At 42.0% G+C, this 27,708-nt stretch overlaps 3 protein-coding genes across 6 annotated transcripts in view; all 3 read right to left on the reverse strand.

The window, feature by feature from the left end:
* hectd4 (HECT domain E3 ubiquitin protein ligase 4) overlaps nucleotides 1–1,563 on the reverse strand; it is a 35,463-nt gene extending 33,900 nt beyond the window's left edge. For both annotated transcript variants that reach the window (XM_031849099.1, XM_031849098.1), the window contains exon 1: nucleotides 869–1,563. In XM_031849099.1, the coding sequence (XP_031704959.1) occupies nucleotides 869–1,015 (147 nt within the window). In that variant the 5' untranslated portion in view covers nucleotides 1,016–1,563. The remainder of the gene's footprint in view (nucleotides 1–868) is intronic.
* A 564-nt stretch (nucleotides 1,564–2,127) lies between these two features.
* LOC116384546 (uncharacterized) lies at nucleotides 2,128–9,182 on the reverse strand. Of its 3 annotated transcripts, XM_031849354.1 has the most exons (7): nucleotides 8,558–9,182; nucleotides 7,768–7,900; nucleotides 6,970–7,104; nucleotides 5,410–6,413; nucleotides 4,880–5,009; nucleotides 3,222–3,341; nucleotides 2,128–3,075 (listed from the first exon to the last, which is right to left on the reverse strand). In XM_031849354.1, the coding sequence occupies exons 1-7, from the start codon at nucleotides 9,042–9,044 to the stop codon at nucleotides 2,898–2,900; spliced, it is 2,187 nt and encodes a 728-aa protein (XP_031705214.1). In that variant the 5' UTR covers nucleotides 9,045–9,182; the 3' UTR covers nucleotides 2,128–2,897. The 3 variants fall into 3 exon arrangements, 2 of the variants coding, with proteins under 2 accessions (XP_031705214.1, XP_031705215.1); XM_031849355.1 differs by lacking the exons at nucleotides 2,128–3,075; nucleotides 3,222–3,341 and adding an exon at nucleotides 3,348–4,773 and having other exon boundaries at nucleotides 4,869–5,009; XR_004212817.1 differs by lacking the exons at nucleotides 2,128–3,075; nucleotides 3,222–3,341 and having other exon boundaries at nucleotides 4,952–5,009; nucleotides 5,129–6,413.
* A 693-nt stretch (nucleotides 9,183–9,875) lies between these two features.
* Nucleotides 9,876–27,663, reverse strand: LOC116384617 (rabphilin-3A). The gene is made up of 18 exons (XM_031849441.1): nucleotides 27,389–27,663; nucleotides 18,536–18,625; nucleotides 18,405–18,416; nucleotides 18,105–18,230; nucleotides 17,829–17,958; nucleotides 17,580–17,663; nucleotides 17,324–17,492; nucleotides 15,609–15,794; nucleotides 15,301–15,483; nucleotides 13,912–13,991; nucleotides 13,691–13,765; nucleotides 13,123–13,232; nucleotides 12,871–12,997; nucleotides 12,723–12,779; nucleotides 12,460–12,614; nucleotides 12,293–12,374; nucleotides 12,033–12,129; nucleotides 9,876–11,944 (listed from the first exon to the last, which is right to left on the reverse strand). The coding sequence occupies exons 2-18, from the start codon at nucleotides 18,607–18,609 to the stop codon at nucleotides 11,814–11,816; spliced, it is 1,878 nt and encodes a 625-aa protein (XP_031705301.1). The 5' UTR covers nucleotides 18,610–18,625; nucleotides 27,389–27,663; the 3' UTR covers nucleotides 9,876–11,813.
* Between the last annotated feature and the right edge of the window lie 45 nt (nucleotides 27,664–27,708).

Below are 27,708 nucleotides of genomic sequence, written 5' to 3' on the forward strand. Positions count from 1 at the left end.
CAGGATATTAATTTTCATTTTGAGTGTTTTAGCTTGCTTTATGTTGTCCGCAAAACAATTATTTAAAAAAGACATTTGTGCTTCTAAGCCAGGAATTTGCCAGTTGTCGGCTCGAAGTTTCCATCAGCATCACTGTAAAAACTCCACAATCTAGCAACATAGGCACGTCCGGTTTTCGAGATTCTGCCTTCAAAATAAAAGCCTATATTCCAGATAAACATCCACTGCACTTTAGGGTACATTATACATTTTCACTGAAAGTGAGACACTTTCTGCTTTGCACAAGGCACAAAACTAAAATTAGGGACAACTTGATGAATACAACAATAACAATATAGAATTTTTTTAGGTATAAAAAGCCCACATCGGCCATACACAGCATATACCCAACATTCATCATGTGACATAACATTGCTTCTTTGTGTTTAGGGAACAAGAGTTCAGGGCATGGGTCATGACTGATTGGAGGATCCAAGGAGATGTTCACTGTGTGGTGCAATCTGAGAAGTTGCCCGTCTATGAAAGCTGCTGCACTGGCACTACTAATAAAGTTGAAGCTTTGCAACTGAGGTACAGCGACTACATGCAATTGGGTGATTGCCACCGCGTATATTTTGGAGGAGATGACAGGAAATGATCTGACAGTAGTCGTCTCCATGACAGTGGGCCAATAGCATACAAGCAGGAATCTTGCTAACGTTAGCCCTGCCGTTGTCACTTAGTTAGGGTGTGTTGCAGCTCGTCAGTGAAAACACATGAAACACTTTACGTTCAAAGAAACATAAAAAAGACATCCGTATCATAGCAATGAGTGCGTGTTTCTATACACCGTATAAACATGTGCCTGTGTGAGATGGCATTCACCCACCTCTTGCTCGGTGTCCCCCTGCTCCGACACTCCAATTTCACTGGGCAGCTCGGCCAGATCTGTGACCCGAATGAGTCCGTCGTGGAGGAAAATGGTCTCCTCCTTCACCGAAAGCCACTGGGACGAATCCACAGCCCCGGAGCCCATCGCTCTCTCCTCCGACAGTGATGCCAAAGGGGTCGAACATTAAAAATTCAGTGACAGAATGACAGAAACGCCCTAGTTCGCCTGCTAGCGAGCAACAATAACAAAACTGCCGCCCTCTTATCTGACAATAGTGTTTGACGGGGCCGACTGAAACGTTTGTGCTACAAGGTGCGAGCTAATAGGGCAGCCAAGCAACGAACAGACAGTTATGGCAGTTCCTCTTCGCATAGCCTGGGTGTTCGTGTCGTGCTAACGGTAGCTGCTAGCTGTCTGGCTCGGTTAGCTGGACGCGATGCTAACTTACCGTAAGGTATCGTTATAACGTTACCGAGCAGAGTGGGCGTGACACCCGTACTAAATCCGTTATTGCGCCGCACCGTTAATACGAGTGTCTTTTCGGGACGAAGACAGCATCTGTAGTGAGCTCATTTCACAGCACAAGTGTGAACGTAAACAGCTTCGCTAACGGCCCGGGCGCTGTGTCAGTGGCTGGAGAAGATAATGAGAGTCTCCCAGCTGTCAGTGCAACGCCATGTTTCCAAGGCCAACTTGCGGCTCCCAGCATGCACCGCGGGCCAGAATAAAAGCTGTCAAAAATTCACGAGTTGATTTTGGTGTCTAACAACACATACATGTAACAATAACACAAGGGAAAATTATCATGTATATCAGAGTTTTGTTATACAATTGTATAATAAACCTCAAGGTTTGGAGGAGGAGTCATGGTGACCTGTATATTTGCTGTCTGTAGTAAACATTTGACCACATTTTAGAGATACATTTTTGCACTTAACTATGTCATCCTTGATATTGAGCTGTGGGACACAACATGAATTCTTTGTTTTTTTTTATCAAATAATCGAAACGTTTACAGAACAGTGAGAAGTTAAAAATCTTTGAGGTGACAACTACGGTCTGTTTTTACTTGCCTATTATCACTCTATAAAAGTGTACAATCAGGTAAAAGCAAAAATAAGTGGAGAAAAACATTTTTATATTTTTAACATCAGAATATAAATCTTTATTGAGCCTATGACAAAAAGAATACTATAAAATTGGGACCCCTAAATTCTGACACCTGGCCCTGGTGACATTTTTTGGGAGGTAAATATCTGACGATTGTCTCGTTTCACAGAGATGGATCTTTGAATTTATTTCAAACAACTGATGTAGCCAATTTCCATATCATACCTTTTAAATAAGAATACATGACTAAAACACTGATGCAACACATTGTAAGAGCTAGATTTCATGAAATGAAATGGCAGATGAGGTTTACATTGTACTGGTAGTCTTTACAAAGCGATTTTGGATCAAGGATGTTTTATCAAAGTAGCAAAACATATACTTCTACATCACAAAATGAGAGTATATCACACGACATTGAAGTGTTACAATGTTTGTTTCCATTAATAAATATGTATTGCTGAGGTTGTACATTAAACAAAGAATTTGGTGCTGCATTTTTCTCATATAGGATTATGATTACTGGCTGGTTGTGGGTTGTTTTGGAAAGCAATGTGGATCTAGTTATTGTTCCTTACTCAATCAACATGCAGTGCAGGTAATAACACGCCACTCTGTGATAATTTGGGAAAATTCTCATGACACACAATTTTAATCTCGAACTAAATTTAAACAGAAGCATAAACTAAGCATTTTCAATGCACAATCTGATGTTTTCAGTTTTTATTGCAGTTCTTTATAAATATACAAAATATACATCAATGGCATACTTACAAATATTTCATATTAAAGAGTTTGAGTCCCATGTCTTCTAACACACTGCCATTTAACACCATCAGAGAGAAACAAAAAACGCTGCATGAAAAAAAAAGCGTATCAAATTCATTGTTGCTATTAACAGAAGCTTAGTTTAAAATCATGTGAGCTGTGCCACAACATCAGCTTCCCTTATCAGCCTCAGGCATCGCTTATAAAGACGAGTAGGGATGCCTCTTCTTCTGTCATTGCCTGAATTTTGCACCCCAGCAGTGTCTTTTTCCTCCATCATACTAAGTGCTTGAAGTAGGTCAGAGGCTTTAGAGAAGCCTCCACAGCTGGAAAAGAAACATAAAAAGTGTCAGAAACCAACCTGATAATCTATTATACAAGCAAACTGAGTTCACACATTAGACAGGACTGGCACTGCTCTAGCCAAAAGTTGTCTAAGATTAACATGAATAAGTTTATCTGAGCTTAAAACCTTTTCCGGCGGTGGCATTTTCTCTCGTTTGGCAGTTTAAAGCAGTATTGAGAGACGAAATCCATTAGTAGCTTGGGGAGAACACTGGGTTCCTTGAAGCTTTCAATCAGAACAGCCAAGCTGTAACAGCGACAAAAAGACAAGCAGAGAACATTAACAACCTCGCATGCAGAAATAAAGTGAGCAACACGGCAGGAATGAAACAATAGAGTGTGATGTATATCCAACATGAATTGGTGCGTGACTCAGAGAGAGACACAGACAAAGAAAGAGAAAGCTGCCTGTGGGGGCAGGCCTTCCTCATTCCTTATAACATGCTGGGGATAAGAATGAGCAATAATAGTCTGCATGCATGTGCTGCTGTAGCCTATGCGTGAGTGTTGCACACAGTAGAAGGAGTCACAATACATAATCAAACATCACTATTTGTAACCTGCCTTCATTCCAAAATGTATAGGCCTTTTCACAGCAGACATGTTGACTAATTATAAAAATGTGTCATAATCAGTGTTATTAATAACACCTGTATTTACTCTGCACTCACATGTCAAATAGCTGCTGTGAAAAGGACCTATTGAGCTAGCATGCACAATGCAAGAGCTGTCGAACTGCCAAAACTAAATGATATGCCGCCATCGTTTATGTCATTAATGTCACCTGTGCTTTTCCTGCTGTGACCGGCCAAAATATATGCTGTGAAAAAGGTTTATTGCAGCTGGTTCACTGTCACACTGTCGTGGGTTACTGGGACACTTAATTTGAACAAAGCCATCGTTATCATTATGAGTAACACTTTTTATGACAAGTCACAATGTCTGCTGGGAAAAAGGTCTGTTGACATGTATTTCAAAGGGTGTGACTGGACAACAACGAACTCTAAGTTTTTGTTTTTTTATTACCTTGGTCTCATTGTTATTTTTTTGTCAATTATGCCTAGTTTATTATTAAACTATACTCCCCCTATCAGGGTGAAGAATGTGGAAACTCTGCTGGAAACAGCTTAACTTTCAATGGCGCCACCGCAATTGTTCTTTAAACAAAAAGAAAAAAAAACCCTGTTGTGCTTCATTTAGACCTTATGATAAAGTTGCCCTGGTTACTTCATCACACTGCAATATGAAGGTCAAACCTTGAAGTAGCTCAGGAATGCAAAACAAAGTCATAATGGATTACTGGGAGAACAGCGTTTAGTTTGGATTGGTTCAAAAGCTGTGTAAGGCTTGTATTTCCTTGGCCTCAATGGACCACCTTGTAAAGCTGTTTCCAGGGAGGAGAATAACGTTATGCTGAACTATTGGTATTGTGGCCAAAACACATAAGACAACACAAAATCAAAAATGTCTAATATTACAATTTTTTATCTACAGCAGTAAACACAGTAGAACATTGGCCTGTCTAATGGAAAAAGGATCACTAAGTTATAAGGATAAATTGTCTGAGTAAAACCTGGGCCCATTTAAACTTAAAACATGGACTGGAGAAAAAGATATGTTCCATGCTTTACTCAGTGTAGATATCCAGCTCCTTTGTAAATCAGGCCCCTTGCAGATATCTGAATGATTTTAAATTCAGGAAAAAAATATATTTTTCATTTGTGAGACTTGCATATGTGAATATATAAATACGAGGAAAAGCTAGCAGGGATACAAAAAAGTTACCGGCTGGTGCAATCACAGTGGTATGCAGTCTTTGACTCCACGTTCTGCAGATCATACTTCTTCTCCAAAGGAAGGATGATGTATTTACATCCATCTAGCTGTTTGAGGCTTCCACACAGGAGTTGATTGTCTGAAGGAGTGAAAAGTAAACACTGGTTATCTCCTAAATGATTGAAATGTACCCACATTTCTTTTCACCTATACTGAATCAAAAAAAGTGCATCATCTGTAGTGAAAATTCTGTCCCACCTGTAGAGGGCACAACGAGATCGCATGGTAGCTCGAGGTCCTTACAAGAATAATGCCCCGGGCCTCCTTTTTAGGTGCAATATTTCCAGTGCCATTGTGGGCTCTTTCAAAATGTAAGACCTTATCATCAGCTTTTCATAGCGGCAGCGTTGCTCATCATAGTATCATAATAATAATGTCTAAATACATGGTTTTAATAGTGTAATATTGCTGAGGAAAGGCCTTTTATGCTGAAAAAGGCCCCCGCAGATGTGATGGATTTCTCAGCTGCATGCACTCACCTGTCACATTATCTAATGCAATATTATGCTTCAGGCGTCTTCCTGCATGTGTACTTTGGGCTATGGTGCTGTGACCCATGGCCTCTTGCCGTGTATTATTCTGCTGTAGAGTGGAATCCATCGGCTTTTGTGGCTTGCCTTCCTCATGAATGGAGGTTGCTATCTCCGGTTTTGTTATGACTGCCGTTGCAGAAGCTGTACTCCAGAGTCTTTTTAGAGTGTCTTGTTTGGGTGTTTCTGTTGTCTGTGTGAGCCTCAGAGTCCTATCTGTTGCTACTTCGATTGGTATTCCATATGTAGTTGTTGAGGGAGTAACAGTTGTCACGCTAGATGTTGTATTTTGTTCGAGACAAGTTTTAAAATGAGACTGAAATGTGTCACCTCTGAGAGGCATCCGCAATCCATAACAACGACTTTGCTTTGGAAATGTTTTGCGACTTTTGGTCACTGCCGTGACGGCTGTTGGTAAGTGTAGCTGCAGCGCTGGCTTCTGTATTAAATATGGGGCGCTTTGTGTTGTAGATGTTGTTTGTGGATAAGAGTTTGTGTTCACCTGTGGTGGAACTTGGCTTTTCTGTGTGACGTAATCCGACAGGCCCTTACTGTTGCTCTTCTTTTTTCCAATTCTTTTTTTAATCGGCACCATTGCAGTATTTTTAGAAGCATTGAAAAGGCTGATTTTCATTGAAGGACTAGTGGTGTACACACTTGACATCGTGGGCATTTGGGATGGTGTTGTATCCAGTTTCCTGTGTCTTTTACATCCTTTCCCTTTTGTCCTTCTGAGGTAGAAAGTGTCTCCTCTGGATGTGTCTCTGGAGTTCCATCTACGTTCACTTTTGGGGGACTTTTTGCATGGGTTGATCACAAAGCTTTCGGTATGCTTCTCCTTGCTACTTGCTACCATGTTGCTGTCAGTGTTGTCCCCATTATTGCTTGTAACATCAGCGTAGGGGAGGGGGTTTTGGAAGACAGCAAAGGGAGCCTTTTTGGCTACTTTACACCTATAGAGAGCAACAATGCAAGTTAAAACCAAGCCATGACTTTATCTGCTGCATTTTTAACTTTAATTGACAAAATCATTGCATATTTATTTAAGTTCGAAGAGGTACACTTTGTATCGCTATTTGGGATCATGATCTGTCATTTGAAGGAAGACTATTACACTAACACTGTGAAAGTCAAGAATCAGTCACTCACACACAAATCTTTGATAGTTATTATATTGTTTGTCAATGCAGTAGCATTAATGCTAGACTGCTAGTTTACCATTAATCATTTCTTGTTTGTACGACAATTAGTTAGTAACCTGATAAAGAAAGTTGTGGAAACAGAGCAGAGGTTTGGAACGGTGCCTTTCATAATTTAGTGAGTTTTGGAAGAGTGTCAGGCATGTTATTACAAGCAATCCGCTGCTCTGGCTTTCCATATAACCATTCCTGCATTTTCTATGAATCTATGGTGTGCACTTATAAGTGATCGTTAGACGCAACAGTATACTGTTGCGTCTAACAATATGTAAATTAAAACTTTGGGAAACCACGTCAGTGTGTCTCTTACGTTCCCCACCAGTACATCTCAGTGCATCGCATCTGCTGTTTGAGCCTAAAGCAGGGAACCTGCAGGATGTTGAAGAAGCTGTAGCCCACCATGCTGGAAATGGTATCATTCACACCGAGAAGGCACTGTCGAAACCTGGGTGGCATAAAAAGAACAAGCGGAGGTCAGGCAACAGTCAAGTCAAAACTAAAACGCACAAGGAGGATAAATATCCTTGACTGCTGCCTTATTTTGTCTATACCTTTCGGGTAGACCAAACTGTTTATACATAACCTTTTTAGCAAGGAGGTGAATTCTTGAAATGAGTGTCAGTTACTTGCGAAAGAACACCAAGAGTCAAAGGGCAAACATATTACACATGCACCTGTTGTAAAGATGTAAAGTCTGAATAATACAGATGTCTCTGCAATGTTTAATACAGTAAAAAGGAGGAATGTTATGCCCAGCAAACACCAAAGAAGCAAGCAACGTTTTGACTCTTGACATCGAAAGATCTTCCGGAGGGCTGATTGCAGTGATTAAAGTTATTGGCATAGTCAGAATAAAAATATGATACTGGCATTACAGAGAGGACACTTTCATGAGTACGAAGTGTAAGGTATAGGAAATGCAGATGCCCACAACGTCTGCAACACTTCAAATTCAACCTTTGAGCGGGTCTATCCTGACTTGACCATGCTTGCCAGAGCATTATGTGGAAAGGTCGGGGGGAGATGGGGGTCGCTGGTTGCAGCACTTTCTCTGGAGGCGGCAAATACTTAGCGTTAGATAACCAGGGGTGTGCATTGTGAGGCTCACCTTTGGTCACAGTCACAGTGTGAGACGCTAAAGAAGTTGGAGTTGAAGACTCCATAATTCACTGTGAAAGACAGGATGACATGCAGGCAGTGGTCGTGCTCACGGCAGCATGTATCTGCACTCTCAAACATCCCTGTGCAGGCAAACAACATTTGAATTCAATCACATATCAAAGGCCACTTTACATGGAAGCAAGTCCTCAAGAATTTCTTGCCTATAATTCAAAATCAAAAAGCTTAAAAGACAGGTATTTGATCATTAAAATGTGCGGGTTGTAAAACCATATCTCTCATATAAAATACCTACTGAAGAACATCTTTTTGATGTAAATGTCAAGCCCACTTTCATTTCAAATTTTTATTTTAAATTTTGTGCAACATACGTATCAGGTCCACTTAATTTAAATAATGTCCCAACAATGTTGTTGGTTTGTGTCGTGCTTTCTACATTGACAAACATATCAATTCAGTTCAACGTAATTAAATTCAGTAAAACATACCAATAGTGATCTTTATCACTCTGAAGTATGCAAATTACAGTTTGTGTTTTTAATCTCGTGACAAATACCAGTGATATTTGCCTAATATGAATATGGGGACTTCAATGTTGAAGTTCATATTTACTATTTGATAAATGTATAATCAATATTTTATAATACATTAATCTCCTATGGAAATCACTCTACAATGTCAAGGAAGTGCTAAGGATTTTAGAGCCAAATAGAGTTTACCCGAGGTACACAATGGAGGAAAAGTAGCAAAATCATAAAATCTGAGTTCATCATCCTCACCTAACTGTTCGTATCCGGCCGCTTTGCTGCCAGTACCACACCACAGCGTCCCCGGGAATATCCATGCCCGTTTCCTCCGAACTTTCCCGACTGTCCCATCTCTTCTTGTGCGCTTGGTAAACTTTGGCACACTGGAGGAGACGAGCGCGCACGGAGAATCCGGAGACAACAGCTTGCTGATGTTAAACCTCTGGGTGATTTCTTGGCCCTGGGTGCCGCTTCTGTCGCAAATACTGCAGTATCTGTCCATGACAATTGGATTGGTATTTACCTCGCATATTACCGGTTGCGTATCCTCGGACCACAGGCTGACGTACAAGGAGCGCACACCGGCCGCGTCCTCGCGCAGAAACGTGATGCGCGTCTGTCCGTGTTCTGCAGGACTCGATCTGAGACAGGAGTGACCTGATCCGATCACATGTTGTGCTTTGGATAAAATTAGCGACGATACGACGAAAACAACTTGTAGCATGCACCTGCTTTGCATCTCAAAGTAAAATTGGTGTATAATTAATCCAGCAAACTTTGAAGGGTTAAATGAACGTCTGAATGGACGAATTATTCCACATGAAATGTAGCCTCAGTGTATTTTTCTGCACCAACCGGCTTAATAAAGGCGTCTGTCTCTGTATGATGAAGGCATGTGAGCCTCCGGCGTAAACGGTTTGAGCTGAGAGCTCCTGTTATTGGTCTTCCACAATGGAGGCTCGTTAGGAATATGACACGCCTCCGTATTGCGGTGTTTGAGAGTGGCGTGACTCCGACCGGCATTTTATAAAGGCATATTGGCAGATTTGCAAAGTTATAGATTCCAAGTTTAAACTAATCAATAGGCTACAGTTTTCTGAGTGACGCATATCTGATTTTTTGCATTTTATCAACCTGTACACAATGTGACTATAGGGTGTAAATCAGGAAACTCCTCTGCACTCCACATCAGTCTCCACCTAGATTTAGGACAAAAGCTGCAAAGCTGTCGTTACCTGTTTCCAACTGAAAAGTAGACTGACCGTTAAGGTGTGGCTAAATAAAGAATAATTCTGACTGAAGATCTATTGTTTGATGGTTACATGTGATTAATTAAATGTTACGCTAGGCTGGTAGCATTGACATTAAAATATCAAGCAAGCAAACATCAGGACATATTCTTTCTATATCCTTTTACTTGTTTCTATTGCATCCTTCATTTAATCACGAAAGTCTGACCTACTTGTAAATATACTGTATGCAGCTCCACTTTCATCTTCCGTGATGGTCATCACTCATAGTCACAAAATCATACCTTGACTCTGATAGGTCCTTACGCAAAGGAGGCTTATCACTTTTCATTCGATTTTATTGATCTGTGTAAACTTTCTGCAAAATCTTTACATGCAAAGTTATTTGCAAACATACATATTTCCCAGTGCATGCACTATCTATGTACAAATACAGAGATAAACCAAGAAACATTCCACTGAACTGGCAGAATCAAGTAGAAGACAGCGATGGGTTAAACTCAGAGAAAAGCCTGTTAGAAAATAAAACTCTTGGTTATTTTGTATGTTGATCATCATCTGGTGATCACTGTATGTAGGTAGCACAACATAGGACAGTGTGTGATGCTACTGATGGGTGTTTGAATCACGGCCACATGAGTGGCTGTGCAAAGAAAACAAGACACTGGAGAGATTGGAATGCTTCTGTACAGAAAGTCTCATTTAACGGATGACACTTAATTCAATATCTGCTACTGATAGAGTCGGATAAAGTCTTGTGATGATGTGCTCAGGTGATTATCAGTCTATGCTGGGGATGCTATCAGACCAGTTTATTCAGCTTACACCATAGTTACCATGCAGAATATGGCCTCTTGTATATAGAATGTTATGGGGATTAAGTGGAAACATTGATGGAAATACAATAGCATTCATTTCTTACAAAGTATATATATCTTGAACCACAAGACCTTTCATGCATAGGTTTTTTTGTTTTCGTCTTTATTATGTGTATTTTGACATTGGAATAACTTGCAAACAGGTGTATAAATTGAGGTCATTCCACTTTGTAATGTGTGCTTTCCTTGGTTTGCTGTGATTGGTGAACAAACACACACTAAAGCCTTTAATGATTGGGTGTGGCAGAGGGGAAACGGGCCCTGCTGTGCGCGTTGGGGTAAAAGCGGACTGCCCAGGCACGCCAGTGTCAGGAGCACTGTGCATGCAGGTAAAGCTGCACATATGACATAACCTGTTCCACCTTCTCTCCTTGTTAAGTGGAGCAGCCGGATTTCACTGTGTGCATTTAGTGTAAACACTACTCTAGAAAACCTCTGAGGTGTCAGAGCTTCAGAAAAGTTGAGGAAGCAGGAGGAAAATCCTTGTTCCTGCTAATTCTCACCATAACAAATAAATAAACAAACAAAAAACTTTTCTCTAATCACACAGTTAATACTTCTCACAAATCATAATTCACAGTTTGAATAACAATACATACACATCCTAATGTTTAACTAGATGTGCCATATGTTTAAATCACAAATCAACAGCAGCTGAAAGATTCAGCTCATGGTCCACTGACATATGAATCATCTGTATATATTAGATGTCTATCCTAACCTGAGCAATGTATCCGTATGTAAACATTTCTTCATGGAAATATACAATATGTTCAGGACAGTGGGCACAGTTGAAATCTTTGATGGTGCAGCTGCGTGTTTTCTTTTGTCTGTGGCTTGGCATGCGTATACATTTCAAGTGTTGCACTACAGCATGATGTTATCCCACAAGAAATCCCCCAAAAAACATATTCCCTGACAGGCTAATGAATTTATGAGCCCAATCGCGGCTTTTACAACTTGATTGATGATTTTGTTTTACCTCAGATGCCCTTACATATTGCTTTTCTAGTTCTGTGCCAGTGCAATTAATTTTCTTTAGCAATGTGTCACGTTCAGCACAATATATAACATCACTGACAGGCATGATGGTCCTTGTGCAGCTGTTTGTTCACATATATCTTAATTAAATTAGTGAAATCTCTAATTCATATATGCCTTGATTTGTCCCAGAGGCAGATTAAGTATCAGCACAGGCAGACAAATTGTTAATAAGAAGACTGGAAAGAAGAGGGTACATCAGGGGAAGGGAGGTGAGTAAGCCTGTGTGATGGCCAGGTAGTGAAAGAGTTGATAACACAATGAAGGTGCATTAAGAGATGAATGCAAACCAAGTTGGGAGGTTTTAGCTCATGCTGTATGTGTGGGGGGGGCAAATGGTTAATCACTAGTTACGGGAGTCTCATTATACAAGGTGTGCCAGCGCTCAATCCTCTTGTCCTTGTTCTTCAGACACTCATACCAGTGCTTCAGCCTCTCTCCTTTGGCAGTGATACCCAGCTGACACCCACCTGTCAGGGAGGAGTGAAAGGCAGGCGTTGGTAAGCAAGTGGCAGTTGTACTTTTAATTCATCAAAGCAATTATGATCAAATATTTACCGATGTAGTCGTTGGACTTCCCAATATCGTAATCCCAAACAGAGATATCTAAACTCTTCTTGGCCAGGTCACTGAGTTTAATCTCATAGCCGAATTCCTGAAATTTGATCAAGACATAAATTTAAAAAAATTTCAAGCCACTTATTAACATTTTTCATACTTGAGTTGCCAAGAATATCAACCCAAATGATTTGATAATAATTTTGGAATATGCTCATTTTTGTTATTTGCAGCCCTTCACCTTGAACTCTCTTACAAACCTCATTAAACTCTGGGTTTAAAGTCCTCTTCTTGATTTGTGTTTTGCACTTGGCCTTCTTCCCCATGTCAGGTTTCAGACATCTGAAAATGTAATATAATTTATTTATTCCATTTCTAGAGTCATACATTTAAAATCGAAATGTGTGTCTAATCCTGCTCTACCTACATTTTGACATATGGGTCAGAATAGCCATTAGCATCCATGGCAGCCAGGTGAACACAGCGTACAACACCCACGAGGAGACGATTCTGCTGGGTGCTGTACATGAGGGAGATCAGAATCCGGCCGCGCTCCTCTACCTCTCCGCCATCTTTCCCTTGCTAAGACAGAGGAGGGAAAATAGTTCAGTAGGATGCATGATGAGGCTTTGCAAAAATTCTCTGGAGGAATCTGTCATGTTCAGGCATGCTTGGAAATAAAAGCATTGCCTCATCTTCGTAGAGAGCGATGCCTCTGGCTCCCCCGGCTGTTGCAGTTCTCTTTGTCTGCGAGGGTGGAACAAGATTACAGCAGGTCAATAAGAGATTCCGACAAGAAGAACAAAGCATTGTTTGAATGCAATTGAGTTTCACTCACAGGGATGACTCTCTCCAGACACACGTTGAAGTTTTTCTTCTGGTTCAACTTCAGTTTCTTCAGCGCCACTCGGGTTTCCCCAATAAACTCATTATGCCCGAACTTGTCTTCATCACAGACAGACAGCCTGAAATCAAAAGAGAATATAAATCATACAGGCCTCTCAAACCTTTAAAAGAGTCAACTTAGGGCACATTATGTTTCAAACATTAAAACAGGGTAATTAAAGACCAGTTGTGGTGCAGTGTTCACCTGAGGGTCTTACGCTGCATGTCGTCATCTGTGAGGCCATGGTAGGTGAGCGTCTCATTCCACGCAGGGTTGCGGGTGTTTCTCAAGGTCTTTGTGCGCAGCTTGTTAGACTGTTAAATGCAGGTTAGATAAAGAGAAGGTAATGGAAATATCTCGAAGCATGTTAGCTCAACGCAAGATCTCACACGTCTGTGGTTTGTGCTGTTTAATCACAGGAAGAATCTATTTGGTGCTGCTTCCTGTCAAAAGTTGTTTTTGCAACTCAGACTTGCCTCATTCTCCAATACAGCACCGTATAATTACACTATAAAAACAAAATACCTTCACTACATTTTTTACTTTATTTACAATGTCTCCATATCCGTTTCTAGATATCATCCGCATGCCGATTTTATGTTGTTGTCAATTTAGACCACAAGGTGTCAGGCTTAAGCTAGCAGAAAGGGCTGTCATCTAACCTCGGGGGTCTCAAATCACCACCCTTCATTTCTTTTGCTTTGCAGGACATTAAGGTAATAAATCTTTAATAGGAAGTTAAAGCCTAGTGTAGGAAAGGTGCACCTTTTACCTTGCTAGCCCCAGGCAGCAGATGAAGTTTAACATACGGATCTGCCAGTCCATTTGAGTCCATGGGCTTCAGTCCCTGAGGAGAAGTAGAGCACCATGTCCATCACATCATCATGAACAGCAGAGGGCAATTAGGCTAAAGTGCCATTCAGGAACCTTTTAACAAAAACCACTTGATTGTAATTGTCCTTTTGTGTGAGAGAATGAGGAGAATAGTGGTACCTTCCCTTTGAGAATGCTACAGTGGAGGCTGTTGCTTTCCTGTTCATAGAGCAGACTGAACTCTAGAGAGCCCAGGGTTGCTGAAAGAGACCCAGAACAGTCGTTACATTAGACTACAGAGAGGCTGCAAGTGTGCGCTTGAATCATTAAGAGTATAAATACAGGGAAATATTCTCTTGAAATTAAACAACACTCAACTTGAGACTAGAAGTGAGACCAAGTACCAGCCGAGAACGGACAGAAAAGAAGTCAACAGCACAGAAATCTCATTAAAACGCAGGGGCATATAATATAAAATAAATCAAATAAACATCAAGTCTCAAAAGGAAGACATTCCGAAAAATAAGGTTCTGGGTAAGAAAAAAAAGACTAAAATGCTGCCCACACAGATTTTCTTTGGAGGAGTTTCATGGCCTAGCATAGCTGTTGGGGACCAAATGATCAAATGTCATTTGTTAATTTCTCTTATATAACTGTTAACTTTTCTGGGCTGAGATTCACCCTCAACTTGCTGCTCCAAGAACACAAAATGTACTTACAAGACTAAAGTCTACAACCATAAAAATAAGCCGAATTAGCTCATCCACCTTTATCTAATGATCAAATACATGTATAGATTTAATTGGTTATACATCAAAGCACACAATCCATCAGACCTCAAAGTCTGATGATCAGACTTATTACATTCAATTAGTGTAAGTTATACACAGTTGAGCAAAGTGACTGAAACTAGTCAGCACCACGGGGCCAAACTGTTCTCACCGTCACATCTCTATAGAGAACAGACACATGAAACCATTTTCACTGCCTACACAAGGGATTGAATTAAACACAAGGGGAATCTATAGCCTGTTAGCCGTTGTATCCCAAACCAAATGCACAGCTCCACATTCCCGGACCTCAATAAAATAAATTAACACGCAATCCCCCAGAGAGAGAATAAAGGCCGTCTGACGCTGCAGGCGCGGAACATGAATGGCATGGCACCATTCTTATCATTAAAATGGGATATGGGATATATGAAAAAAAAAACTGTACAATTACATAGCTTATGTATCACTATTGATTTACTGTTCACGTCTTCCTCTGCTTTAGTTCCTTGGATATTGATCATCATGCTTCGAAAACACATGATGCTTATCATTTGTCATTTTCTATCCAGCTCAGTCGACACTGCCAGAATGATACATCCTGTATGCAAAGACTATTGGTCAATTTATAGAATTATTAACAATTCAAATCAAGAATCAACACGGTATCCCCTTAAGGGAACAGCAATGCAATCTACACTGTCATCAACACCCAATACTGCATGAAAAAAAAAACTGTACCTTAAATTAATAGAAATAAATCACTCATCACGCAAGAGTGAGCATGTGGAGTACTCACTGGCTTCATCCGAGTCATAGTCGTTGGCCTCCTCCTCCTCCTCAGCTGGGGGAGGTTGCTGTCGGGCAGGAGGAGCACCATAGGCAGCGGGCTGCCTCTTGTCCTCTCTCACTGCAGGAGGCGCTCTCTGCTCTGGAGGAACTGCACCAGAGGAGTAAGCCCCTCCATCTCCTGCCACTGGACCTAAAACCACATTCAATCATCTGTGACTGCAAAGAAATAACACCACTAGGGATGCAATATTTGGTTAATGCCTGGGACTCTTTATAAAGACGTGAAGAAAAGATTGTGTCCTAGCTGTCTCTCACCCTGCTGGGCCATGGTGGCTGATCCAGCAGGCTGTGGTCTGGAGCTCTGGACGGGAACCATCTTCTTCATCACCACTGGGCTGCCCTGCCCCGCCTCTTCAGGGCCAGCACCGCCCGTCGCCATGCGCACAGCTGATGGTTTCGGGGCCACAGGTGGGTAACCAGCACGGCCCTGTGGCTCTGGTGCTAAAAATAAGAATGAATAGCATAATACAGTAAACCCACAGACACACACCATACATGATGGAGACGCGCTTAATCACACCAAGTCAGGCTCCTGCTGCAGTGGAATCTGTAATACTCCCCAGTCTCTCTGGATACTTTTGATGTTGCAGCTTTTTCGTTGCAAAGGCATTGACCTACATACAGTACACTACAACAAGCTGTGGCAGCCGACTACTGTACATGCAGAAGCTATATACAGTAGTCTGCTCGTCTTTTCTTATGGGGGAAATCACATTGCTCGGGTAATCACACTGAAAGTGTCAAATGATGTGACCCATCATGCCAGCACCACCTGAAGCCTCATCCCATGTCACAGCATGCACCTTCCGACAGCGTAATTGAGCTCTCCATCCCCCTCCTCGGCAACAGTGGGCGGTACTGCCAAATTTGGGAAGCAGATAAAAGGTTTGAAAAGAGCAATGAGAGGCGGGTTGCGAGAAGACTTGTGTGCAGATGCTGATCTAATGAGACTGAAGAGATGGCAAAAATGCTAGTTGCTAGCTTTAGGAGTGGAATACAAACTTAACATGATGGGTCTTCCCAAATGTCTTGCCAAACACAAACAGTTTAAATGGCTTATATTCAATGTTAGGTACACTTGTTGGATAAAGGGTGAAAAAAGCGTAACGTTTGGAGTGCTGCAGGAACGGGTCCTAAATCTCGGAAATGAGTTAGCATTGTTGCTCTTCCGACTCCCTCGTCTTGAGGTCTATGGGTTCTTTGTTAGATGCCTAAAATGAGATAGAACCTTTTGTTCTACGATATATATAATACGTTGAAGCTTTTACGTGTCTTTAAAAAAGGTGATTACCAACAAGTGGCTCAATGAAACATCATCACGCAGACTTGTCCGCCTTCACAGCCTCGTTGTGTATACCTGCTGCGCTCATGAAACTGTGGTGTAGTTAGTTTATAGTTAGTTTATCATGTTTTGTTCATCTATCTTGCTGAACAAAACATGTTAGGCACAGCATTTCTGCAATTAATCAATGAATCTAAGTTCAAAGGAAAAATGAAGAACAATATGCCATTCTACTGTCAGTGGCACACCATAGACATTGACAGCATGTCTCCCAGCAACACAGGCCACCAGATGTCAGTCTGCCATGGGAAACGCCCACCCAGATGCTTGAAGTGTTCATGTCCAAAGATGGGTTTTACCCCCTTTTGAAAATATCCTATTGTGTAAAATGGAAAAACATATGAACAATAGCTGTAGTGGTTATTTTTTTGACATACTCAAAAACGTGAAAGCCTTCAGATTTTAGTTTGACTAAAAAACAGTCAACAGGCAGCACTGTTCTCTCACAAGCAGCTTGAATAGAGTGGCAGATCCTTTTTTAAAGATTTCTAGATATTGAAAACTTGAAAACCTGAAACTTGCTGCACAAAGGCGGGAGAATGACTCGGACTGATGGTTATAAAGATCTGCATGTTCCCTAATGTCAACTGAAAAAGACTGCAGGCTAAAGCTGAAGGGGCAGATCTACCTGGTGGTTGTGGTTGGGTTACTGCCTTTCTGGCCCCAGAGGCTTTGGGCTCCTTAGGCTCTGCCGCCTCCTGGGCTCCTGTCTCCTTTCCTTTAGATAATGGCATCGGCGATGGCAAGAAATGTTTGGGAAAACCTTTGAAGAACCAGGCGCCAGACCTCTTCCACACCTGAGAAATAAATAAATGCATGTGTGCTACAGACTTTCCAACAGACAGATGAATTATTTTATGTGTTCACTGGTGTGAAACACTCACCTCTCGCTGTTCTCTGCAGATCTTGCATAGCCACACAGCACGTGGCCGACTGCTACACTGTGTACCACACTTGGTACACATGTTCTACACGACAGGAGAAAATAAAAAATTCCAGCTGCTCGCCATTTACAATGCTTTTACAAATAGTCATAGACCATGACCTGTTGTGTTTCCTCAAGGTTCGTATGATATGCAGCAGGGAAGCAGGTTTTTTTTTTGCTTGTAATAATTGGCTGACTCATTACCTACCTTTTTGCAGTCCTCACACACCACTGAGCTGGCCCCAGGTGACCCAAACTGCTCCCCACACAGCAAACAGCGGGACTGTCCATCCCCACACACAGTCTTCTTCATGTCGTCCAGGCGATTTATCAAGCGCCTGCAACACCAAAGGGTAAAAGTACTTAAAATGTCACCGTTAATCATCCCAGGTATAAATGTATGCATGTCCTCAGTCTCAACAGGCGATTTTTGTTTGTATACACGCACTTCTGAGAAACCGCTGCATGTTTTGCAATCTCTCACCCAATTCTCTCCTGCTCCATGGTCTCCATTTTTTCAGCACGGGCAATCACATTGTTTATGATCTCTTTCTCTTCATCTGTCAGGTCTGGACCAGGACCAGTGCCTGGCTGCATGGTCCAGTTCTCCCTGTCAGACAAACATATTCTCCAGTTGAGGTTACGCAGCATCAACATATCATACTGCTTTCGGAACAATAACATATGATACAGATACATGATGCATGATCGTACATGATCGTACATGATGCATGATCGTACATGATGTAGATAAGGGAGGTGGATTAGGATTTTGTCTACTTACTGCTCTTTATCACTGTGTCAAAGATCGCACACATCAGAGGAATGCAGGCGAAACAAAGGAGAGTACAGTGTGGGTTGGTAGACTCATAGGGAAGGTTGACAATATGAAAATGTTCTGACTATCATGCTTACCTAGCGTGCATGGTCCTCTGCCTGTCGTTGGACTGCCAGCGATCCGAGCTGCTGCTCATCACTGTGTCCGTCATGCTGCACTATCACAGCCTGTAGGTGGACAGACACAAAGACAGAGATGAATTCAGCGTGAAACGATCTTGAGACAAAGTTGGCAGCTTTTCCTGACATTAGTTTAAGAGCTCTTAATTTGGGTGGGAATTTTTTTTTTTTTTTTTTTTTTTTATAAAGTTTGACTTGTGTCCAAGTTATGTGTGTTGAGTCCACACTTTTTGCTATTCTCTATCCTTATCTCATGCTTATACAGCCCCGACTTAACTGCCACCATGGGCAGCTCTCTCATAAAAAAGGACATTGCGTGCAAATTTGTGAGCCAGTGCTGACAAGTCACCAGATACACTTCCTTTAATTGCCACACAGTGATGTAGGGCTAAATAAAAGGCAGCTAATGATGACCTCACGTTAGTGGCCATCATAAGCCAAACAAATGAATACCAAATAAATCTATTAAAGTTTCCAGAAAAGTAATAATCTTCCCTTCATCTAATTGCTTCCTACGAATTCAAGCCTGAAATATCAACTAAATATCATAAACCAATGGCAATGTAAGCATGTTTCCTGGTGCCAAATTTACAGCCTAATCAGTACCATCTTCTCCTGCCAAGCCTGTTTTATCAAATTCTTTCCACAGACATATTCAAGCAAGTAATGGACACAGGAAAACATTGCAAAGAAATAGCGCAAACAAAAAAGATCTATCAAATACAAGCTTACACTATGCTTGGTTCTAACAGGGTGAGCATAGTGTGAGAATTGCAAAGGGAACAAAGCAAGCCCTCCTGTGCATTGGTGACCAGAGTGAAATTACACTGAAGTGGGTGGTGTAATTTTCTTCCAGTTTGTGACTCCACACATATCAAAGAAACAGATGGTTCCATATAGCAGGAGTGGCTCAATTATGCCACGATACAGGAGGAGGAGGAGGTGAGTTTGTGCTGACAAGGATGACTAAGATTCTTTGTCTCCAGAATTTGTGATTGTTCATGGTTGGAGCTATCCAAAGTGATGTCCGTGTATTCGCAGTTGTCGACCACCTCTACTCTTTCTCTGAGTTAGCTGGTCGGAGACGGGTGTGTGGTCAGGTGTGATGGAGATGGCTGATGAGCCGTTTATACGATCTGTAGGGCAGTTCTTGTTCCCCCGTGTAGTGAAATCTGTACTGGATTGTTTGTGGGATGGTTGTGTGTCGTCAGAGTATGTGAAGTACTGGTGCAGGCTGAGAACTCAGCCCAGTGCAAACGATGACGGTGGGGAAACAGTGAGCTGTCAACTGTTTTAGTTTCCCACAAAGCCCTTATCCATATGATACACCAGCAATGTAATTGAATAGAATTTAATTCTCAGATTGACATGGTAAAGATGATACAAATGATGTCAACAGAAATCACTGAGCCGATTGCCCCGTGGGCAAGCCTACTCAGTGTGTGTGTGTGTGTGTGTGCGTGTGTTTATGGGTGCCCCTGTGCAATTGTCTTCGAGCCTCTGTCAGGCAATTCATGGAGTGATGCTGCAGCAGCCGTAGACTGGAGGATAGAGCAGTGTATGTCCTGAGGGAAAGTGCTTGCAGCCAAAGAATGAAAAAGGAGCGACAAGAGGATATAAAAGCCTCTCTGGAGTTTCACTTTTTTTTGTGATGGTGCAGAATGAGGAGAGGGCAGGTATTGGAGAGATATAGTAAGGAATGCATAACGATAAGGCTAAAAGGAAAATCAATAAATTTCACTTGTCCTCAGCTTTTCACAGCACTATAGAAGCTTGGAGAAAGTGAAGAGAGAGCGAAAGGGAGGGGTGCACTGCCGTCTCCTTCATTCAGCTGCTCGTATTAATGCTGCGTAACGTCGTGGTACATACATTTTGAGCTGTAATCTGTTGCTGCACTGCTTGCAGGAATCAAAGAAAAACAGCAAATTTGCTGTGCTATCAATAGACACTCTGGGTGTGTTCTTTTCCCTCTGATGCTGCATGCATCCAACCAACAGTGGCAACACAGTCTTCAGGGAGCATTTGTCGTTTTCCACTTCTCAGTAGCAGTCTGATGGTTCACACATCACTCTGACTGCGCGGCATATATCATATACACCGAAGTTCTCAAGCGTGGCCCTCCTTCACTTGCCAAAATGAATTATCCCACTTATGTCCAACATGATTGTCCTGGAGAGCTGGATGGAGAGAGACAGATGGGAGGGGGCAGTCAGGCATTGGGCTGGGTAATCACTGACTCAGACGAGTCAGAGCTCTCTGGCGCTGGGGATAGATGTTACTGCATCACAGAAGTGGACTCTTTGCCGAGGTGACAGTCCAATTCGCACGCAGGATAGTCTGACGGATTGTAGCCACACTTTTCTCATAAGGAGCTGTCACTATAGGCTTTGATTCTTCAGACACGGAAAGGCTTGGTTTCACTTTCTGTGCAGTCAGAAAGGGTTTACATATCAGACGTATTAAAAAAATGTATCTGAGGTCAATCATCTCAACCCAAATGTCAGACTGATTATTGCTATTTTGCAGATCTGACATCACTGTGACCCTCGGACGATCATCCTCGATGCTCTTGAGGTTATAAACGCAACTAATCTGCGTCATCTGTGACTCTGACTTGGTGCAACAGTCATCTTGTACATGTTTTCCTCCCATATGAGATGACTCAGTCAGGTGGTGGATTCTTCTCTGGAGAGCAGCAGATATTTTGCTGTGGGTTTTGTATTTTCCAAAATGTCGTGACGCCTCTATGACTTGATGATGCTTTCATACGTGGCTAAAAAAGTGGTGCCAAGAACTGTGCAAGCAACCACACAACAGTTTCTACAAATACACCGGTCATGAATAGCATCAGATTATGTGTGAGATGACAACAGGAAAGACCGGAGGGAGAGCATGGACTCAAGCTAGTCATCTGCCCAATCATCATAAGTCATCCACGCAGCGGGATCTCTCCTAAGTAGAGCTTCTTGTGAGGGTGGAGAGGACCAATTTAGAAAGCTGCATCTCCTCCTCGGGCCCTGGGAGGACAGTCTATACAAATCTGCATCCGTACATCTTCAGGGATGTATACATACGCAGCTCCCAGAGCACACCCTACAGATTTTACATCCATTTTTAGAAACCCGGGCATGCATTCTCCTTGGATACTTGAAGTGAATGCCCAGTGTGAGTAACTAGTCTTATGCACAGACTCTAATGGTGTTATGTGACTTTTGATGGCAGGTGTATGACTCATTACTGCAGAACATATGACTCGGAAAAGAGTGGACCTGAATAAGAGCACTTTGTTATGGCTGACAGCCTGTCAATTTTTTCAAGATTTTGTTAATTGCTTGTGGGAACAAGAGCTGAAGAACGCAGGGAGAGTGACAATGAGGCAGCAGGACATTGATGGATGATCAAATGTCCATAAACATGGATTCAAAGGGGGGAGCATCTCCTCTATTCCGAGAGCAGCAAAAAACAAAGCGTAAAAACAAGGTTTTAATAGTAAAATGCAGCCCAAAGAGCAATTATTACTGGAGCGTGACTTTGTCGACTCGACCTGTACTCAGTAACATATCTAACATATTATTTTATACCCTCCTTTGTGTCCTATTTGTCAATGTATTGAAGATACTGACATTGGAACACAACGTGGTACTGCACTTCAATTCCAGGGCAACAATTCCCTCGCCATCCTCCAAGAAGCCAATTTCTAAAATGGGTTAATGAGAATAAAAGATCAATGCGAAGTCCCACAATTGGTTTCACTTTAATTTATCTTTCATCAGGCCTCCATTCGTATTTCCATGCCTAAGGGCTACAATATACTTACGGAGATCGGATGTCGCCCTAAAGCTCTGCTGTAGCCAACACCCAATCATCCACCAACACCCCTTATCATTGACCAGCAGAGTCCCTGCAAGCTTACATCAGCACTTTCCTCCAAAATATTTTCCAAGATGCTGATTCTAAGTAGATGTCAGAGTTGATATTCATGTCAGCATAGCATATCCACCCTATGATTTAATAATCCTGGTGAAACCATGCATGTTTTTTTCAGGTTACTGTGACCATTAATGTTTCATCAGCCGTAACACGCCCTGCTTTTTCCTATTGAAGACCCACTAACCTTGCAAACCATACACAATTTTTCACAGTGCAGCAAATAACTGAGCTATAGCTTTTTTTTAAAGTTAGCTATTACTGGGCATAGTAATAGCCCTATGTGGCTTCATATTCACAATGCATCATGTTACGAAACACGGTTAAACCAAGCAACAAAAAAGGGATTCATCTTTCCAAAAGTGTAAAATGTATGTGATACTATGTCTTCTTCTCTTTTTTATTATCCTGCCAACTATTTAAAAACGGTGATGTAAAGTAATACATTTTCATTTAAAATATTAAAACTGCAAAACAAATCTAAGTAGCCGAGTTAAAGAAGAGAAGGAAAATAACATATTTAATTTCATCCTGATTTTTCTTCCTCTACCATCTGGTCTGGCAGTAACTCAGATTGCTTTATGTATTATGAAACAGAACACAGGCTGAGATCCTCAGACAGGAGAATCTTGGCCGGTCTACAATTTCAACTCAAGTCCTGTGGTGATCTGGGACATCGTGCCTAATCAGGGAAGACTCTTTCATTAAAATCTCTTCTTCAGTCACATCTATAAATACAGACTTATATGGGAGCCGATCAGAAGTAAAAAATGTACCAACATCTTTGGGACAGAGGGAAGGCAACATCAAATCTAAATTAACATAATTAGCAATCATACTATCTCAACTTAGAAGGCAACATCTTATTGATAATTAAAAGGTGCAGGGCTTTTATGATTAAGACTTAAATGCAAAAATGCAATGCCCCAAATAAAAATGTAAAAAAAAATGTAGAAGTAAAGCCCATTAATGTGTACTGCTGCATATTGTTGACTTATGAGTCATTTACAGACCTTCACTAAAACATGAGCTAGTTGACAATACCTTGACTCACACGTAGGCTACATGTCATCAAAAAAGTACAACCAGCTGCTCCTTCACATTCTGTGGTGACACGTGGGCTGGTGGTAGGTGGCTCTAATGTCAAAAAGAAATGCAAAGTTTGTGCAGTTTTCATAGACAAACTTATAACTGGTACCACCACACAGCTGACAGGGCCATAAACACAAGTGATTTACTGTGGATGATTGGAGCACACCCAATTTAAGCGGTAATTCCCTTTCTACTGAATGCTATGTCACAAAGATGTTTCTAACCAACTCTGCTCAGTATTTCAGTTCCTGGTGTCTAATGCTCACACACCAGGCATGCAGGGCGGATGGGGAGACAAGGTAGGAAGGAGCAAATAAACACTCCCAGTTGCATGGCACAACGACTTCCATCCCCCATAAGGGGACTGTAAGCTGCCAACAACACTCTGGCCTGGGCAGGATCATAAAGCACTGCACCAAGAAACCCTCCACTGCAGGAGTAAAACATCACTCAGCATTTCTTAATTATTTAAAACTCCAGCCCACCATTGCTTTCCTCTGTAAGTCCCCTCTTTCAGGCATTAGTGCACGCTTTCTGTACTTGGGCCTATATAAGGCATTATGTACAGAACAGTGGATTTGGGTAGGGGAAAAATATCACAGAACTTAAAACAGACATTATTCCACTCTATTTCGGGAAACAATAAGGATGTTTGTTGGTCTTTTTGGTCTGTGTCATTGACAAATTGTTCATGTTTTCAGTCAGACAGTGGCGTTGACAGGAACCATCTGTGGAACCACCTGTGAGGGCTCTTCACCCCTTGAATGTGTGAGTGTTGCACCGTTTCAAAAATGCACACTCTTGGCAGGCATGTCTCCAGGTCCCGCATCGCTGTAGAACAAACAGGAAAGACCATCCAGTGACAAACAAGCTACCGTGCTGTTATCCTGCCATCACTGTTGGCCCTATCAGACCTTTTTCATTCTTAAATCAACTCACTGAATTCGCAGTCTATATCCTATAGGTTTCATTAGTAATCATCCTCAAATGTATCTGAAAAAATTGTTCTTTGGTCCATGCCTTATTTTAGAACTACAGAAGTAAACAGCTATCGAACATGGAGCAATACAGCAAGCGTTTGCAGTAAGGCTCAAATGTGCTCGGCCAATAGGGATTTATCCCAGTAAGACGTGGGACTTTGAGTTCTGGCTGCTGATGCATTGGCCAATCATGCTCCTTCAATTTCCTCCCATCTTATCTCCGGGAAACAAGTACGACCAGACAGGGGCATTATCGTCACACGATGCATCTATTTCCTACTAACCAGCAGTGACCTGCATCTGGTGGTCTGTTGAGATATGGTTCTTAACCTATCAGATCTCCTATCAATCCCTTAGTGTGGCGGCTATTATTCCGGCCTCTTTGTTGCTCTGCTTTGAAGATCTGGCACGGTTCAGCTGCTGGATATCTGACCCTCCCTCTGGTCCCACCAGCAAACTAGCAGGTACAATGCCCCTGGGTGCTTTAAGCAGATCTCTGTTGGCAAACGAGGGCTTGTTCTAGCCTGAAAACACTGCAACACTAACAATAAGCTTTGGCCCAACTTCCGAGACAAAAAGCAGTGTTACGAAACTCGGCTATGTGACTTGAAGTTTGTTTATTTAGACTTCACCCTGAGCCTCTGGGGCAATAGCCGAATGCAGCTATGTACGGAGGGGATTCTAATCAAAGATTATATTTGGTAGTGGACAGAAAGGTTGCTTATAGCTGGCTGTTTTTTATAGATTCGACCGCAGCCCAAATCTGTTTTGGATTTTTAACTCCTTGCTCTCTTGAGGGAACTTTGCTTAAAGGCCACATTAATTACAACTGTCTTTTCCAATATGCCACAATGCTTGGGCAGATCTAATCACCTGTTTCAGAGTGGATGGGGAATCGATCCTCATCGAGCAGATTCACTACATCCACTGCACGGATTAGAATTTGAAGACGAAGCCACTCCCTTCTGAAGCTTGGCCGCAAACAGCAGCATAATCTCTCTGATAGAACAAATTTAAAAATATGCTCGAAAGTGAGGCACAGAAACCAACGCATTTTTCTAGTATAACATGTGATTTGGGTCCTAAGCGCCGAATATGGATCGTGAAGAGCACAGAGGAATATAGAGTCATGCACCTTTACCAACTGTGGCCATGGTAACGGCAAGATCAGAAGACGAGAATCAGAATGATTAAAAGCTGTGTGCGTGCATGTGCGTGCACCGGTTTATGTGTTTGTAGTAGACGATACGGTACCTGTGCCAAATTTCAAAGCCCATGCAGCGGAACGGGTCATTGTTGCAATAATAGTGCCATTGGTTCATCTCTCGTATCAATAAACATGGTCGCAATTTGTCAAAAATGATGCATCTTGCTAGGATGGTTGGAAATACAGAATGTTTCGAGAGGAAGACAAGCTGAAGACACGGGATTATGGGTACAGTCGCTTTGTATCCTTCAGTTTTAAATTATGCAGTTAGCGTGCAGAGCACTTACTTCATTCCTCCATCTTTTTTCACCTTTTCCCTTAACACCCATGTTTCCTAGTGCTCTCCATCTCTCTTTTTTCATGTGATGTATCCTGAAGCATAATTTTACCCTTTTCTCTCTTGACTAATTCCAGTCTTTCCCTGGACAGAAAACAGTGGGCTGGCAGAGAGACTGGGTAATACACAGAGAGAGTGGTACTAGCAGAAGGGTGTCGTCCAATCACTACTGTGGTTGCTCATGTGAGAGAAGGCAGCTGCAGATATCTACCGTTCATTCAGTCTTTTTTCTCCCCTCCCCCATCTAATCCCCATGCTTCAGGTCTGTAGGAGGAGTTGGAGATGGTGGTACCAACTGAGAGGCTGATTCCCAGCTTCTTTTTTCTGTCCTCGTTTCATATCGACACCAGTAGCAACACTCACTGCTCCGACCCACTAAGTGTAATAAGCAGGATGAGATAACATTACAACAAGTATGCGACTGAATCACCTGTCCTGTGGCACAGCTGGAGTTGAGAGCTGCCCTGCCCACATCAGTATTTAGAGGGTTCACTGATGTTTTCCTCTTAGTCTGCAGGCACATCAAGCCCCAGTGTACACTCCTAAAAATCCTGCAGCAACGCCCAGGGACCGCAACCACACAATCTCCCACATGATTTACTAAGTCTGTTTTCTTATGTCCGATCTACAACAACGAAGCACCCGCGTTTTAGGAATGCAGCCAGCCAAAAGTCTTGTTTTAATTCATCTTAAGAGGGATTTAGCAAAGCCTATCGAGCTACACCAAGACTTATATTCATCGGCCATTCATGAATAAACTACGAGTACATCACAACATTAAAGCATGCTGTAGTAAATCAATGCAACAATTCGAAATAAGGAGGTAATCAACACGTCTGTATGAATGACAGGAGTATTCTGCTGCAGAGCAATGTTTTCAGTAAGACATGTTTTCCCTAAAACAAAGGACTCAATCAAATGTTCATTTACATCATTTGTACCTCATATGGGTTAACTAGCAGCAGCTCTATTCATACTGAGTTGCACTGCATGCAAATGTTCATTTTTCATTTAAATGACTCAGTAAGTAATAGGCTCATAAAGGCATTCCATCAAGTTAATAAATACGGGCAATAAAATGTGTTCCCTCGAAATCATTTCAAGCCCCTATCTCTCTCTTGTGAATGAAATGCTGCATTCATTCAACTTGTAAATGATAATTTTTCTAACGCACTGAGTCACTGAGCAAACGCAATAACAGCACAGTGATTTTAGGTCAAGGATGCAATAATGTTTCAAAAAGCTTCGAAGGAGATCATACAGCCTACCTGAGAATCCAGCCCTGCTTTTTCTCTCTCTGTTCTCTCGGGGAGCTGTCAGGGAATGATGCGGACTAAATGTCTGTGCAGCGCCTGGATGCGACCACAGAGTCAGTCATTGCGCATGGTGCCTGTCACCAAAACCAGTGTTTTTATTTTTTGCCTGGAGTAGTAGTCTGTTGCTCGAGGCACAGCGGATCACCACAATGCGTGGGAACCCGTATTCTATCCTGCGTTGAGGATGGAAAGCCCTTGGTACCCTGGGAAGGAAACCCCTGGATCTGAAGTGATAACACTGATGCTTAAGTGGGCAGTCATCACCTGATCCG

This window comes from Anarrhichthys ocellatus, unplaced genomic scaffold (assembly GCF_004355925.1).
Source record: "Anarrhichthys ocellatus isolate YVR2014 unplaced genomic scaffold, GSC_Weel_1.0 scaffold9, whole genome shotgun sequence".
NCBI classification, from domain to species: Eukaryota; Metazoa; Chordata; class Actinopteri; order Perciformes; family Anarhichadidae; genus Anarrhichthys; species Anarrhichthys ocellatus.

Excerpts from the sequence above, each read along its gene's own strand:
- LOC116384546 (XM_031849354.1), bottom strand. The coding sequence starts at position 9,044 with ATGCAAAGCAGGTGCATGCTACAAGTTGTTTTCGTCGTATCGTCGCTA. Across the intron at positions 7,105-7,767 it reads CACTGTGACTGTGACCAAAG|GTTTCGACAGTGCCTTCTCG; the intron begins GTGAGCCTCACA and ends TATGCCACCCAG. Across the intron at positions 3,076-3,221 it reads AAATGCCACCGCCGGAAAAG|CTGTGGAGGCTTCTCTAAAG; the intron begins GTTTTAAGCTCA and ends TTTCTTTTCCAG.
- LOC116384617 (XM_031849441.1), bottom strand. The coding sequence starts at position 18,609 with ATGACGGACACAGTGATGAGCAGCAGCTCGGATCGCTGGCAGTCCAAC. Across the intron at positions 17,664-17,828 it reads TGTGTGAGGACTGCAAAAAG|AACATGTGTACCAAGTGTGG; the intron begins GTAGGTAATGAG and ends CCTGTCGTGTAG. Across the intron at positions 12,375-12,459 it reads TCTGACCCATATGTCAAAAT|ATGTCTGAAACCTGACATGG; the intron begins GTAGGTAGAGCA and ends TTACATTTTCAG.